This window comes from Copidosoma floridanum, unplaced genomic scaffold, assembly GCF_036245765.1.
Source record: "Copidosoma floridanum isolate Cflo_tuat_1 unplaced genomic scaffold, Cflo_Japanese_pri ptg000001l, whole genome shotgun sequence".
In the NCBI taxonomy this organism is placed as follows: domain Eukaryota; kingdom Metazoa; phylum Arthropoda; class Insecta; order Hymenoptera; family Encyrtidae; genus Copidosoma; species Copidosoma floridanum.
Window position 1 is genome coordinate 7,346,321 of NW_028321878.1, and position 17,180 is coordinate 7,363,500.

General features: G+C 42.1%; 2 protein-coding genes across 2 annotated transcripts in view; one reads left to right on the forward strand and one right to left on the reverse strand.

Moving 5' to 3' along the window:
* LOC106643682 (midasin) overlaps window positions 1-17,180 on the forward strand; it is a 114,692-nt gene that overhangs the window by 2,204 nt on the left and 95,308 nt on the right. The window contains exons 5-10 of the mRNA XM_089594655.1: window positions 3-1,353; window positions 1,430-2,308; window positions 2,382-3,940; window positions 4,023-4,441; window positions 4,519-4,740; window positions 4,818-4,946. Coding sequence (XP_089450781.1) covers window positions 3-1,353; window positions 1,430-2,308; window positions 2,382-3,940; window positions 4,023-4,441; window positions 4,519-4,740; window positions 4,818-4,946 — 4,559 coding nt within the window. The remainder of the gene's footprint in view (window positions 1-2; window positions 1,354-1,429; window positions 2,309-2,381; window positions 3,941-4,022; window positions 4,442-4,518; window positions 4,741-4,817; window positions 4,947-17,180) is intronic.
* LOC111644107 (uncharacterized) lies at window positions 8,613-16,667 on the reverse strand. The gene is made up of 7 exons (XM_023392807.2): window positions 16,480-16,667; window positions 16,153-16,408; window positions 15,235-15,489; window positions 14,577-14,720; window positions 13,602-13,784; window positions 10,408-10,773; window positions 8,613-8,962 (listed from the first exon to the last, which is right to left on the reverse strand). Exons 1-7 carry the CDS (start codon window positions 16,665-16,667, stop codon window positions 8,786-8,788), a joined length of 1,569 nt encoding a protein of 522 aa, XP_023248575.1. The 3' UTR covers window positions 8,613-8,785.

Here is a 17,180-nt window from a genome sequence, read left to right on the forward strand (position 1 = left end):
AGATCACAGATTAGTCTTAGCAACGGAGATCTGTAACAAACTCGGCATCGTTAAAATGCAAGCCGATTATTTTTGCCGAACGTACAAGCCCTCGATCAGCCTCTCGGCAAAATATTTCACTAGCAGTCGTTGTCAACTGGAACGCAAGCTAGCCAAGCAATTATCTCTCGAGCGATGCACCGTCAAATTCTCGTTCACTCGACCATCTGCCTGCCTGCTCGAGCGCATCAGCTGCTGTGTAGCTCAAAACGAGCCAGTACTGCTCGTCGGCGAGACCGGCACTGGTAAAACCAGCTGCGTTCAGTACCTGGCCCGCAGCACAGGTCACAAGCTGATCGTCATCAACATGAACCAGCAAAGCGAGAGCGCTGACCTGCTCGGTGGCTACAAGCCTGTCGACTTGAAGATCCTCATTTCTCCCATTCGCGAGGAATTCGAGATCCTGTTTCGCTCATTCTTCGCGGTCGAGCCCAACAAAAAATTCCTGGAACACATTGGCACTTGCTTCGCCAAAAGCAAATGGAAGACCCTCGTCGCGCTGATGAATACCAGTACGGGTGCTGCTTTGAAGCGACTCAGGTCAAAGGTTTCAAGCATCAGCGAGCCGGAAGACAAGAGCCGCGAGACTCTAAGAAAGTGGGACCAGCTGGCTGCCAAGCTGAGAAAACTGGCGGCTCAAGTGAAGAGCCAGCTCTCGTTGGCCTTCGCCTTTATCGAAGGGAGCTTGATTAAGGCTTTGAAAGAAGGTCACTGGGTCCTGCTCGACGAGATCAATCTCGCCAACGCCGAGACTCTGGAGTGTCTCTCCGGTCTACTCGAGGGCTCGTCGGGCTCCCTGTCTCTGCTGGAACGCGGCGATCAAGAAGCCATAGCACGTCATCCCGATTTCACCATATTCGCCTGCATGAACCCGGCGACCGACGTTGGCAAGAAAGACCTGCCCGTCGGCTTGCGAAACCGATTCACCGAGTTCTACGTGGACGAGCTGACCGAGCACGTGGACTTGCAACTCCTCGTCGGATCGTACCTCGAAGAGTTGAACCTACCTGCCGCCAAACAGGAGGCCATCGTCAAGTTCTACCTGAACGTGCGCCAAGAAGCCACGTGGACTCTGTTCGACGGTACCGCGCACAAGCCGCACTACAGTTTGAGAACGCTGTGTCGAGCCTTGAGTGTCGCCGCTGCCAATCCTTGCGGTAACGTGCTTCGGTCGTTGTACGAGGCATTCTGTTTGAGTTTCCTGACACAGCTGGACCACAAATCGTACCCCATCGTCGAGAGAATGATCGTCGAAGCCATATTGGAAAAGAAAAATGCTCAAGCTCTGTTAAAGGCGCCGATCATGAAACCAAAGTAAGATGCGTCCAATTCTTTTTATTTACGTAATAAGTTTATTGTTCTCTTAAAAACTGTATTAATTTTATCGCAGATGTGGACCAAACGATGACTACATTGCCTTTGAGGGCTACTGGGTGATCCAAGGTAGCCTAGAACCCGAAATTCCCAAGAACTACATACTAACCGAGTCTGTGAGACGCAACCTCAGAGACGTAGCGCGCGTCGTGTCGATCGGTAAAATGCCGATCCTCCTGCAGGGCGACACGTCAGTCGGCAAAACGAGCCTCATAACGTACCTAGCCCGAGCCTCGGGCCACGTTTGCGTGCGCATCAATAACCACGAGCATACCGATCTGCAGGAGTACGTCGGTAGCTACGTCGCCGATGACTCCGGCAAGCTTGTCTTCCGTGAGGGCATCCTGGTCGAGGCGATGCGAAAAGGCTACTGGATCATCCTCGACGAGCTAAATCTCGCACCCAGTGACGTCCTCGAAGCGCTCAACCGGGTGCTCGACGACAACAGGGAGCTCTTCATCCCGGAAACTCAAGAGACCGTCAGAGCTCACGAGAACTTTATGCTCTTCGCGACGCAGAACCCTCCGGGCTCGTACGGCGGCCGCAAGGTGCTGTCGCGCGCGTTCCGCAATCGGTTCGTCGAGCTGCACTTTGACGAGATCCCATCCTCGGAGCTCGAGGTCATCCTCCACGAGCGCTGCAGCCTGTCACCCTCGTACTGCAAACTCATCATCGCCGTCATGCAGGACCTGCAGGTACGGAGAAAGAACACGGCCGCGTTTGCCGGTAAGCAGGGTTTCATCACGCTGCGCGATCTGTTTCGATGGGGCGAGAGGTACCGGCTTGCGCCGGATCCGAGAAACAGGCTGTACGACTGGCAACAGCACTTGGCGGACGAGGGCTACCTCGTCTTGGCTGCCAAAGTGCGGAGGCCCGAGGAGGCTGAGGAAATTAGGTGGGTAGATTTATCATTTTACACTTTGTCATGTCATGTTTACGTGATTATCGAGCATTTTTTTCTCTTTCAGACAAGTAATAAAGACACACTTGAAGCGTGACGTGAATCCGGACAACTTGTTCACGCTCAACGACAACACCTCGCCAGTGACCAAACCAATCCTGGAAGCGATATCTCGTCAAGATTCTTCGGCCTTTGGCCACGTTGTTTGGACCTATCACATGCGCCGAATGGCCGTGCTCGTCAGAAAGTCTTACCAGTTCAAGGAGCCAGTTCTGCTAGTCGGCGAGACTGGTGGTGGGAAAACGACCATCTGCCAGTTGATCTCGCACATGAACAACAAGAAACTCTTTGCTGTCAATTGCCACATGCACACCGAATCGTCCGACTTTTTGGGCAACTTGCGACCGGTGAGAAGTCGCGATAGCAACGACAATGAGACTCAAAAGCTGTTCGAGTGGGTGGACGGTCCCTTGATCAAGGCCATGATGGAGGGCGATTTTTTCTTGGCCGACGAAATTTCGTTAGCCGATGACAGTGTACTCGAGAGACTAAACTCCTTGCTGGAACCTGAGCGTAGCCTCCTGCTTGCGGAAAAGGGAATCGACGACGTGGATGATTTCAAGGGCACCGGCAACACGATCATCGCCCACGACGACTTTTTTTTCATCGGTACGATGAATCCAGGCGGTGACTACGGCAAGAAAGAACTGTCACCCGCTCTGAGAAATCGTTTTACCGAGATCTGGTGCGATGGGTGTACCGAACGAGCCGATCTACGGGCCATCATCGAGCACAATCTCGCCAAGCAGGTAAAAAACAAAAAGACCGATTTGGCCGAGTGCATTTTAAATTTCGTCGAGTGGCTCGCGCAGTCGGACGTTGGCAAGAGATTCACTGTCAGCATTCGGGACATACTCAGCTGGGTGAACTTCATCAACGTGTGCACCGATAGAAAAAAGGTATTTAACCTGAATCTTTGCGACGCCTACTACCACGGGGCTTCTCTTACGTACATCGACAGCTTAGGATCTGGCCTGACTAGCATGGAAAGTGCCGAAAAACTGAAACTCTTTAAGGAGAACGCCTTTGAGTTTCTGCAAACCCAAGTGCAAATCCTCAATCCTACTTCTACCGAGGATACCATGGATTTAGATCTAGAATTGCCCCAGTCTTTGGACGCGATGTACGGCATAGCGCCGTTTTACATCGACAGAGGCTCGGTAGCCGTCGACGACAGTGTACCCTTTACGTTCCACGCTCCCACAACCAAAGAAAACAGTTTGAAACTGTTGCGGGCTTTGCAACTGCGCAAACCCATCTTGCTGGAGGGTAGTCCAGGTGTGGGAAAAACGAGTCTCGTCTCGGCCTTGGCTAGAGCAGCTGGCTACACTTGCTTGAGAATAAATCTTAGCGACCAAACTGACATTTCGGATTTGTTTGGAGCCGATCTGCCGGTCGAAGGTGGCAAAGGTGGCGAGTTCGCCTGGAGGGACGGTCCTTTCTTGCGAGCTCTGAAAGCCGGACACTGGATACTTCTCGACGAATTGAATTTAGCCTCGCAGTCCGTGCTGGAGGGTCTTAACGCGTGCTTTGACCATCGAGGCGAGGTCTATATTCCAGAGTTGGGTGAGATGCTGTCATTTATTTATTTATCCATTTTTTTTTCATCATTACTGATTTGCTAAAACAATTTGCTTATATGTCACAGGGAAAACCTTCACTGTAAAGTCGGAAACTAAGCTTTTCGCCTGTCAAAATCCACTAAGACAAGGCGGGGCTCGACGAGGATTGCCGAAATCATTTCTCAACAGATTCACCCAAGTTTACGTAGACGCGCTAACGGACGCCGATTTGGAATTCATAGCCGCCTCTCAGTACCCCGACATAGATAAAGAACTTATCAACATTATGATAAAATTCAACTCGAAGCTGGCCAAAGAGGCTGGAGTTTCTTGGGGCTTCTCGGGGGCTCCGTGGGAGATGAATCTCCGTGACGTGAGCCGATGGTGCGAGGCTATGATTGCGATTGCCGAAACTGATCAGACTGGCAAAAAAGTTTACAACCCCGGAAATGCGGTCGAACTGATTTACGTTGACAGAATGAGATCCAAGGATGATAAGGATAAGGTATGAATTATTGCCTTTTACCAGTTTGTACTGTAGTGGATTAGATTTTAGTGACAATTTTCATCTGGTTCTCTCAGGTAAAAGAAATGTACAAAGAAGTATTCTCTGAAGAGAAGTATCCACTGTTGCCCTCAGCCACGGTAAACGTCACTGATACAAACGTTTACTTTGGCGATGTGGCTTTGGAAAGGACCGTCACTTTGACATACAGTGATCCGAATCTGCTACTATTACGCGACCAAATGCCAGCTCTTCGAAGTGTCGCTCAGTGCGTCAAGATGAATTGGATGTCGATTCTGGTAAGATGATTGTTCATTTATTTAAACTCGTTTGTATTTCAATAATTAAGTATTGAAAAATTGACATGGGTTTTCAGGTGGGTGGATCTGGAAGCGGAAAGAGTAGTGTAGTGCGCGTTCTCTCTCAAATCACGGGCCAGAAATTAAAATCGATTGCTGTGCATTCGGCGATGGACACCACAGAAATCTTGGGCGGCTTTGAACAGGTAGGCGCTTGTACTTTGTTTTGTTGTTTCGTCACTTTTATTTACACAATTTGGCACTTTGCAATTTTGCGTACAGAATTTTCGAGATTTCTGCACTCATACCTTGATAATAATTTAGTCAGAGGTACTTGACTGCCTCGAAAACGGGAAAGCAGTTTGCGCATAAATTGCAGCCAAATTCTGTTAGTGCTGGCAATGTCTATCCGTCGTGGTGTCCCTCTAGTTTCTTTTAAATTTTAATACAAATAATGTAGAAGAGCGAGAAAAAAATGCTACGTGCTAATTAATATTTTATGTACACTTTATTTTTATACACGTATATAATCGTTTAAGTTATTTCGCTTTATCATACACATCATTTCGCTCGCACTACCTTTTATTTTCTGTGATAATCAACATTATTTTAGCTTATGCTTGTACACTAATCTCTACAGAAACATAATACCAAGTCGTACAAGTTATTTTTTGCTTTCTTAAGTTTTAAACGTTTTTTTCTTTTTTTTTTTTTTTTTTTTTTTTTGTTTAGATCTCGATATTTTTAGGCACAATTCGTTTACATCATTATCATTATTAGTACTAGTTTATAGCCATGCTTCGTCGAGATGGAAAAAAAAAATATTTTAGCGAGTTAAAAAATGTTGTTATTTTTTTATCCAACCAAATAACATGAATACACTAAAATCCTTAGTTTTTGAATTCTTACGAAAACAATGTCGTGATTGAATCAATTAGCAACCTTAAAAAATGTAACGTTGCAAAGTTTTTAGACAGTTAAAATTCCCATGTATACGTTCATGGCAGTTACACTATTAAATTAATTTTAAAAAATGGTTAATCGTAACAAATAAATGGACATTATCAATTCTTGAAACTTATAAAGTGTCCTTCTTGTGGTAAAAGAAAAAAATTATTAAGCTTAACTCCAAAGCGTTTTTACTACTATTCGTTACAAGTTAGACACTTTCCCCATCATTACCAATTGTTAATTTTTAGTAAAATGGCACACGTATACGACAATTCGCTGATTGGTAATTGACAATAATTATCTTGACATGCAATGAGACTCCGATGGGCGGACTGTTTTACAATTATTCCTGTGGCAATCATCTCTTTCTCTCTTTTTAGCACTTAGCAGCTGCGTTAGCTCTAATTCGCTTGTTTTTCGTATAATGTAAAAAATGAAGCGCACAAAAACAAACGATTTCACCAGCATGTATTGTTACACCTACACACTATATAATACAACGCACATACACAAGTAGGTAAATATATGAATGTCGCACGGCACGGCCTGATTTATTTATTAATGCACTATTTCTCAATTGCCTACGTTTAATTTACAATTGATTCTTCTTTTTTAAGCGTTTTTTTGGTTTAGATTTTCACGACTTTTATTAAGTTTGACACTTTAGTTAAATTGGCCACGGCGAGATTGCTTTCTTTGGCTTTTATATAAATATTTTACTAAATACATTTTTCAAGACACGATAAACTTTATTTATTTATACATAAATGTTTCAATATAAAAAAAATAGGTAAGTAATACTATTTTAACATAAAATTTTAATCACGTAACAAATTTTCCAACAAAATTATATAATCGTACACAGTTTAACGACTCTTGTGCTGTAAAATGATAAAAAATCTCGAAACTTTAAAAATTATTTACAATTCAGTGCATTAATTTTTATTTATTTATTATTTTTTTTTTTTCAAGTGTAACACTATCCTTTTTTAATTGAAGGAACTATTGATGCTTTATCGAGTTGGATCGTAATACTTTTTTTATTTATGAGACCTGAACATTTTTTATATAAATACATGTAAACGTCGATTGGTATACATAAGTTGTCTCCGCACGTTTATTCCTTATATTATAAATTAAAAATTTTTAATTCGATGATACTTTTCTAAAAATAAATTTACAATCTGAAATTTATTTCCTACATATAAATAATTTATTCTAGTCGTAAACAGCAATAAACAATTTATAACTCAATAACAAAGTGCTCTATATCTCTTTACATCTATAAAAGTATTCACACCTTATTCTACAAAAATTTTAATACGTTTATATTTACTTACTTGATCGTGTACAAGTATTTACTCGATGATTGCGATCTACGTTTCTGACTCCGCTATTAACTTTTTTTTTATAACCTTACATCATTTGTATTTAAAATTATAAATTTTGTTGACATGGTAATTACACTTTTATCTTTCTAATAGTTTATACGTTTCAACGTTCCTATTAAAATTACATTGTCCTGAGCGAAAAAAGAAATAGAAAGGATTTCTTTGGATTGAAGTGATTTTTCGCATCATAAACATTCAATTTTTTAACAAAATTTCCTTCTCAATTGTAAGCTCGATAATATTTACAAAGAGCTACTTTATTCGTATCCTTTATCAATAATCCACATAATATTTATACTTGACTATTTTTTAATACGAGTACCATTGATTCCACTGTAAAATATCTACTTCGTTTTTACAATACAAACATTCAGGAAAAATCTATTCAGTACACGAAACTAACGTTGGATTGATCCAACTGCAGAATAAATTTTTCTACATCTTTTTTGCTCTCATAATACTGATGTGTACACTTTTGTCACACTCAAGTATTGAAAAAAAAAAATATAATTTGAAACGATTAATTTAATTTTACTCAACACTTTTTTACTTTGTTTCGCGTGTCTGTATGAAAAAATAAAAAAGCTAAATTGCATTTATTGAAACAGTTTTTTGTTTAAACAATGTAAATATTAATTTTGGGTTTAACGTAAGAGTAAACATATCAAAAGTTTCATTGAAAGAAAAAAAATTCTTTGTGTTCGTTGAGATGAAGACCCTGATTAATAAGCGAATAAACGTCATACGTAACGAATTATTCAATCACAGATACAATTAGAACGTGGTCTTTGAGTATTCCCAGACAAAGTTACATTTGTTTGTTTATTTAAATTTTATTTACGTGTTTATTTTTATTTTATAATAGATAAAACTGCTTAGTATATTTTTTAATGGTTTGTTGATAATCGTAGGTCTGAAGTTGATAATATTTTATAGTAGGTATAATATTATAATCGTATTACAAAGTTTGGATGAGTTTTTCTCAAATTTTTTTTATAATTAAATTTTTTTTCTTCACAAATTTATAATTAATTATAATGCTCTTAATGTAGAAAAATCATACTACAAATAATGATAAACAAAATGATGGATGTATCGAGGATAAAAGTAACACAAATTTACTCTGCGATCAATAACATCGTCAGTTAAAACGCACGAAAAATTTCAGTCGGCAAATAAGTATTTGCTTAAATCGTACTGTATTGGAAAATTGTGTTTTTCATTCACACAGAAAAGGCGATGGGTCTTGCTAGTGATTTTTAATTTAGTATCGTACGTCCTTCAATTTACTACTTGATATGTGATTTACATTCGCTATAGTTTCAATCGAAGCGATGAGGAAAAAAAAAGAAATTTCGATAGACTACCACCAATTAATCCTAACGTTCCAAGAAAATAGTAAAACTCTGGCAACCACATCGCAAGACCTCGACCGCAATAGTCCCTTGTTGACACTTGAGCACGTCCCTACAAACAAAAATCTCCCTCTTAAAGCTTTGTAGCAGTAAAAAAAAAAAAAAAAAAAAAAAAAAAAAAGACCAGATCACTCTCATGTAAAAGCGAAATCCTTCGCTTCAAGGAGCAGCCATCCCAGCAGCCTTGCCGCCAGCTTGGACCAAATCGAGTAATCCCTCGCGCACGAGGGCCGGCCTGAGGCGTCGATTGTCATCGCGGGCGGCTGACTCGCTGCTGGCCCTCTGACGTCACTCGCTCTGCGGGTCACTGCTCGTCGGGCTGATCGCCGCCTGTAGGTGCTGGTCGCTCAGTTCAGGCGGAGGCGGAAGTAGCAAGCTCGGCCTGCTCAGTGATAACTCGGCGTGTAGGCTCAGTGTGCTCTTTGGTCGGGACGAGGGTAGACTCCAGGGGTCCGGCACCTCGCTCTGGTTAAAAGAAAACTGTTAGAGCGACTCTTTTTTTTTCGGATAGAAATTCGACTGCCTTTCTGTAGCTATTCGAAGTTGAGGGGGATTTTACAGATTCTGCAAACTTGAACTTAATCATCATATGGAAGTTTACGTACTTGAAAACAAAACAAAAAAATTTTAAAAAACAGTGTCCGGATGCTCAACAATGAATAGTTTTGGTAATCTACATTTTTAGAGAATCAATTTAATTACAAAGTATTTCAACAAATATTCAGGTATTTTGTTGTACATCGTTTTTTTTTCTTTTTCAAATTATATTTTTGTTGGAAAAATTACACTGTTAACAGTGATAAAAAAAAAAAAAAAAAAAAAAAAAACACTAAACTGGTTTTTTAAACGAAAAATTGTTTGAAAAAAAATTCAAATGTAAAAAAATTGCACAAAGTAACCGTACCCAAATCTGGTTTCCGGGATATTCCCATCATACTCGGAAAGCTGTTTTCACAGTATATCGGGTTTGTGCAAAAATGAAAGAAAAAGAGGCCACTCAGTACTCGTTTGTTCGTATAATCGGCCTTGATGAAAAATTCCCGATTGGCCAGTCTATTTTCTCCTCGGCCTAATTATTTGCATTTTAAAAGCTCGAGACAATTAATTATCCGTGCTCTCTTGTTTCTCATGCATTTTCCTCGTTATTTTTCCATTCACTCGACTCGCAATGTATTCCACATTTGAGACACCAAAATCATCGATAATTATACACAAAAATAGCTTCGTCAAAGCTTACACCTCCGTGAATTTATCTCTCATTTATTCCATATCCCCAATCACGGCGAATCAATCCAACAATTTTGTTGCTTTCGTCGAAAAAAAATTCAATTGGCCATCGATGAAAAGAAACGTGTTCTGATTATAATAAAATTAAAATAATAAATAAATGGCAATACCTATGTACATTTGCAGTGGGAGGAGAAGGAGGCATTTTAATGACGCTGGCTTTCGTCAAGTGCGAACTGCCTCAGGTTAAAGAAGCTAGAAAGTAATAAAATTCCAAAAATAGTCATTTTCATGAAAAAAAAAAAAAAAAAAAAAAAACATCCCAACGAACGAAACCAAAAATAAACAATTTCTCTCTCATGTCTCTCTCACTAACCAATGCGATCAGATGCGGCCTTTTTTCACTAATCAACTATGTATCGTAGCAAGAGTGCAAAGCCAACTGCGATCTACAGCTAATGGGATTTGTTTTGCTTTCTATCATCCGCACGGTGTTGGGGGATGAAAAAAAAAGGGGGAAAAAAAAAAAACACTTTCGCGTATCCGAGTCTGATGAAAACAACCTTGGTCTTCGGCTAAACAGCTCAATACCTACGCGCAGCCAGAGACTATACATAAAATAAGCCAAAAAAAAAAAGACAAAACGTGGGTTGCACCGTGGTGCCAGTCCCCAGCGTCCTTACCATGTGATGGTGCTTCGGCTGTGGGGGTAAGGGCGCCTTGAGCATGGCCACGTCGCTGAGGTCGCAGGCACTGCCTGCGTGAGCCGTCTGGTGGATCCTGCTCGGGGTCATCGGAGTCCAGCCCGAGCCTATGTGGGGAAGGAGTTCTGGGGTCGAGGCGGCCCTGAGCGCCGATTCGTAGTGTGGGGGTGGGTGCCGGTGCAGCATCGGACTGGCCGGGGGTGCCGTCGCGCCCAGGATCCAGCGAGCGAAGCTCTCGCAGCAGCCGCAACAGACGTCTGTCATCCCTTGGCGCAGGCCTCGGTGGAGGGTCAGGAAGAGCGTTGGGTTCACGAATGCGTGCACGTAGGCGATGTGCAGCGTCACCTGGGGAAGACGGATTTTTAAGGGGGAAAAAAAAAAATAATAATAAAACTCTTGTGGTCGACTTTGTCCACCGATCTCTGAATGGTGCTAATAGTTTGTGGAAGCCCAGCACTCCGAGAGTAGCTAGTATACATATATATATATATTTTACAGTTGGTATCGGTAAAGCGTTCCGTCTGCGGCTGCGTCTGACCTAACCGCGTGCGAAACTACTTAATTGCCCGGCTTGAGTGCGCGGTTTACTACCGAGGTATCGTTTGTGGAATACACTCGCGTAGGTGTTGATACCCATTTTCGTTTTAATTCATTTGATGGAGCTATCGGAGTTATCAAGGGACAAATTTTTTCCTGCACAATCGATGGATTTTAAAAGGGTAATACGTTGTATTTCTCGAAAGTAAATTGTTTATCATTTTTTTATAAATTTATTTTTATTCTCTAACCAAACGTGGTACACACGATTCCTAGATAATCAAATAACGCATCGTGATAACTACGTGGTAATTAATTGGGTTTGGACGAGTAATTAACCCAAATACGAACGGTCTGCACAACTTCTAATCCGTTTGCTGGCGGTAAGCTGTACATACTTGTACAAACTCTTATTTAAACAAACAACATTTCATCGTACCTGTACACAAGCATTCACGTATTGTATTTTCTCGGATTTTTCTCAATCGAATAACTTCACTAAGATACGCGAACCAATCGCATTTGTATGCATTAGCTCCTTCATCTAATACCCATCGACCCGTGACACTCCGTAAATGCTTCAGCGCCCAAGTACCTCCACCGTCGCACCTGTATGACCGAGTCATGCCTCCAGGTAATCTCGCTTACAAGTACCCATTAATGGTCAATTTAACACACGTTTACCAGAACCAACTCCCCGTGTCGTGGCCGCGCCTCGAAGGAGCGTCACTTTGAGGAAAACACCGTGCGCGCCCGGATAACCAGGTTATTTGTCATTCGCGTCGTGCGCCGCACTCCCCCCCCCCCCATCGCCATTAATTATTCATCGGCCGGATTTTCTATCGGTCGTGCAGCCGCTTGCCCAGAAATTTGCTCCCCTGGACATGATATATCGCTCATTTCGACGCGCTAATAAACTTACGGACTGTGTAAAATCGTGTACCTCATAAAAACTCGTGTGATTTAATGGGCTTCTTAATGAGTTTCCGACCGTACCGGTGATTACTATTTTTTTCCCTCTGTCTCCCGGGACGGTTAGAATTTTAATTAGCCCGGCAAAACGACAGCAGCCAACTTTCTTGTGTACGAATTTCGTTGAACTCCAATTATAAAGTTTCGGTTACAGCGACGCTGTATAGGTGCACAAGGTAAGTTTCAGCGATGCGAAAACAAATCCATTTGGCTGTGCTCACGGTTTACACGACTACACGGTATGATCTCTCTCTCTTTCTCCGCGGCTGTGGTCGTAAAAGTTTTTTTCTTTTTTTTTTCACCCTTCGCTCTTTTCGTACGAGCGTTTGTGTCGCGAGGCTGAGTGAAAAATCGGTAAGTAAACGGCTAATCCGAATCAAGGGAAGCTGCGTAGATTTTACAAATTCGATCGAAAACTCTCCTTTCCACGCTTTGCACGGGCGAGCGCAAAAACACACGTATATGCACTATAGTGTATGGTAAATGGGCTCCGCCGGGCCGAGGCGTAAATTTACACGGCGGGGCGCACGCGGTGGAATTTATTGCGGTCGATCGCTGCGGGAGGCTCGCGTGCAAATCTGCACGTGTGGTGGACGACGGTGTGTTTTCGACGCCCAACTTTTTCCGTGTATTACCTATGTGTCCCGGAAAACTGGGATAGACGCGTGTTCGATCATATGATATCTGCGTGGGTCCTAGATCTCTTATTTGCTGCCGGTGTTGTTGTTTATCTGCTGTTTCTAAGGGATTCAAAGTGGGATGAGGGATAGATTCCGACGTGCAGCGGTGATTTAGGTGTTTACGCTTCTAGTTTGAGGATCCGACCACGGGGTTTGTTGAACGCGAAGGGATGAATATGATTGGAGGGAGACTCCGTTTGGCGATTGCGTTGATTGGGTTTGAGGTATTTGACTTTGGTGAAGGGTTTTCATCAGCTTTAAGCGATGGAGTTTTTTCTGCGCTTTGTGCAAGACGTGTTTCCTTTTTTTTTTGTTTTAGAGGGGAGTTGCAACCTTTGTCTCTATGACCCGGTCAACTTGACATACTTTAGTGATTGAAGGATCAAAATCTGATTCCGTGAGGTGTTATTTGAGTGTTGAGTGAGCCATCGAGATTCGATTGTCTTTGCTACGGTACTGGATTGGACGATCGGAGTTGGTCATAAAATTTCTGATCATTTTTTCGCTTTTCAAAACTTTTCGCCCCTCGGTTTAAACTTATACGTCTATGGGTAAAAGTTGACGATAGGTTTTTTTTCTCCTAAAAATGTTATCGACGATTACGAGATGTTGAATAATGAAACTTTTAATGGGTTTCAAGTTTGCATAGTGTCATGATTCGTAACTAAATAAATAATATATAATGAGATTTCGGTGTAGCCAATTTTAAATCAAACAATGTCAAAACTTAACTTTCCCCAATGAAGTAACAGTAATACCAAATATATAAAAAATAAATTCTAACAACGTGAGTTGACACGAAGTTCTGCCTAAAAAACATTAATCTCGACCACCACTACCCCTACCAACAGCAACAGGAACGCACACACGATACACACAAATCCACGTCAAGCTCACGACGAGCGTCAATAATTTAATATCCCGAGATCGTGAGCTGAAAATGAAGAAAAACCACTCAACGGCACAGGTTTTCATCGTACGTACCTCGTATCCTGTAGGATTACCGATGGCCGGGTGCTGCACGAGCGTCACGAAGAACAGAGGACCCCAGAATATGACGTAAGCCGCGGTGATGACGAGAAACATCTTCACTCGCTGGACACCGTCGCGCTCTATTCGCCGCAGGTAGTTCCTCATCTTGCGGTGCTCCTCCAGCGCGCCTATCCTCTGTAATTGCGAGTATTTTTTTGTTATTCTCAAGGTGGAGGGGAACTTTTCTTGCGTGGATACAACGAACGTTCCCCTTGTTTATTGCTTTATTTTATCCTTAACTATAAAAGATCGAATTTTGATGCTTCAAAATTTTATACAACAAATGATTTGCAGCAATTTTCTTGTGTCTACGATATGTATTCAACTTCCAGTGCTTTTTTGGAAGTCACAACTCTATATACTGAGGGTAAAAAAATCATTATAAAAATACGCACTCGAAAAATGTCATAAATTACTGTTTCGTTTCACAACTTCAGCAAAAAAATTACTCCAATAATTTTTCGAGCCACAAACGCACTTTCAGCTCGTGCATAAAATAAAACACGGATAAATTCAATCGCTTTTTCACGGTATTGATCAAAAGACCAGATGGCGTCAGCACATTTTATTACCTAAATTAAACTCTGCTCGCGCTTGGATATCAGCAGCGCAAATGAAACAAACCGATTGATTATTTTCAAAAACTCTGCGCATTCCCCCTCCTCCTCCCCCCCTGTTACGTTACCGCACAAAAATTACCATTTTACCGCTCGGAGTTCACTGTACTATTTCACTCGTGGGAACTGGGCCACTGTTAATTATCGTTCGCCCCCTCTTTACACTAAAACACGCACTCTGTACTCTCGAAATCTCTGACTCTTGCATTTTGGCCCTTTTTTAATCCCCCCTTGCTCTCCGAAAAAAAAAAAAAAAATCGATCTAGTTAAGGGTACTGATGTACAATCGACACAAAAAAAAGTCACTCACCTTGGGTGTACCGCTGCTCCTTCTTAGATCGACCGCCGAGCCGTGCTCGCTGTGAGGGTTAGTGCCTCCAGGATGACTGCCTACACCACCCCCGTGGCCACCCGTCACGTTGACCAGTGTAGTCACGAGGCCAGTCACTCGCACCTAAGTTACCCCAAAGTTTTACATTTAACTGTCTTGCTGCGGATCACACGCTTTTTTAACGTGTCTTGCTTGTGCCGCGTCGCAGATTTTGTTCGGTGGTAATTTGCCCGTCGTCATTCACTGATTATTTTCCCTCCCATCGCGCAAGAGCGAACGATTTGTTTACCCGGCCCTTAAAGTTTGCCGTACTAGTCGCGCTTGCGAGTTAAACAAACGCTCAGCAACTGACGGCTGATCATGAATACTCATCGAACCAAAACCGCGGACAGTACTTGAATTAGTTTTCGTGCGGTTTGACAATGGTATAAGTTAGATTTTCCAAGGATAACAACACAACTACGGGGACTTTGGAAGTTCGTTTAAACTCTCGCGGAAGATATTTACGCGAGCGAGGTTGAAATCGTCAAGGAGCGGTGCTCGGGTTTTAATTGAATTTCTCGAAAGTTTGACGAAGCCTTTCTCGTTCGAAACTCGGGAAAGTGTGAGGGAGAGAGAAAAAAAATGGTATACGTACCGCCTCGACGTTTGGCTTGGTCAGGTCCCTGTGTAGCTTCCTGAGGTGAAAGAGCGTGAGCGCGACGCAGATGATGTTGATGAAGATCCAGAGAAGATTGAGTATGTAGTGGCGGAAGGGCCCATGGACGAGGGGACAGCTCGGCGCGTTGTAGCCGGACTCGGTGTTGGCTGCCAGCGCACCGCTCAGGAAGGTCGGGCCCAGGTTTATCGTGATGCTCGCGAACCAGATCATGAACGTGCCAAAAATCACGCACTGCGGATTAATTTTTTTTTTTTTCTTTCATTTAAATTTTCAGGGCTATTAGTGTAGCAAATTGTAATTTTGGACTTGGAGAAGTTTACGATAATGGGACATGCAAAAGCGTTCGATGTGCGTACATTGGGGTACTTTTTACCCCTTTTTTGATAATTCCGGGAAGTAAGCTTGAAACGGAAGTTTTTGGCTCGAGCTCAAATTGCTTGGCGAGTTTGCATTGTAATGATAAAAATGGATTTAAACATACGGGACACTTGGAATTACTAATTTGAAAGGAAATATTTGTAAATTATGTCTCTTTTCCTTCATTTGAAACGGAAATCAGGCTATACCATCCCGAAATAAGGATATTGAATAATATACTTGAGAGTTTTTACGTCACAAAGTCGAGAAAAATTTTCGATGCGTCGCTTACTTGAATACAATCCAAGAGACTTTATCGCGACACACTAAAAATTCAACGTAATGTATCCTCACTTTAACCATTTACTTCAACGCAAGTCTTCGTTGTACGTCGCAGCGTATTATTGTATCGTGATGAAATCCCGGTTGGGGTCAAACACTAATATAGATACGTAGGTATGTATTTCTTTTTCAAAAATTTTCGATTAAACAAAGAAAAAAAATTTTTTTTTGTATTTATTGGATTTCGGAATCCACCTGTGGCGAGTCCATAAGAATAGGCGCAGCAATATCGCTGTCCTCGTCATTGTCCTCGACAAACACGGGGCTGTCGTTCAATACAGTGGTCAGCATATTGACGGTCGAAACAGTGACGAGTAGGAGGAAGGCCGTCTCGACAAGCGAGCACTTATTGACCGGCTGACAGTTGAGTATGCTTGAGCCCAAAGGCAAGAGTATAGCCGCTCTCGCGCAATCCACCAGCGCTTGGTGAAACAGCAAGCCTTGCGACCACCTTGAGTTTAAAATTAATTTTATTTTTTTTCACGAAAAACGGTGATGGTTAACATGTGCACGCATACGAACCTGCGCAGAGATTTTTTGCCGAGTATAAGAGCCATGAGCATGATGTTGGCGCCCATTCCCATGGTGCCGAGGCTAAAAATCACCGTTGCCTCCGCGACGCCGCCTGGATGGCACTGGAATACCTTGGTCGTGTTTGACGTGACATTGCCCGATGCCCCGATGCCGAAGCGCAAGTTGGCCCCTATCATCGCTACGGCTCGACCTTAAGTTAGGAAAAAACTTTTTGTGAAATCTCGCAGGGGCTTTTACTTGAAATTTTATATAAAAGAGAAGATTGGCAAATATTTTTTTATCTTGTGTCCTGGTTGCTTTTGTTATTTATTCATGAACTTGATCGAGAAATGTTTAAGGGGTATCATTAACAAAAAAAGTAACTATAAAGTTCTGGTCAGAATAATATTTTAATTAATTGGGATGCCTGACAAAATATTGACATGTACTACTGTCATGCTGATTTTGGGCTATAATTATATGGTACATGTATTAAAAGTTTTTGTGGTACGGTTATAACGTGTAATAGTTGACCAAGAGTTGTGGCTGACCAGCCGCTGACAAGTACTACTGATTAGTGGATGCCGTAAAGTGACGTTTTTCTAATGTATTGTAAAATCGTTATTCATACCAAGGAATTACGTAATATTTTTAATACTACTGCACGTCTGATCAGATATCGATATGTACTACTGACTTGCTGGTATAGT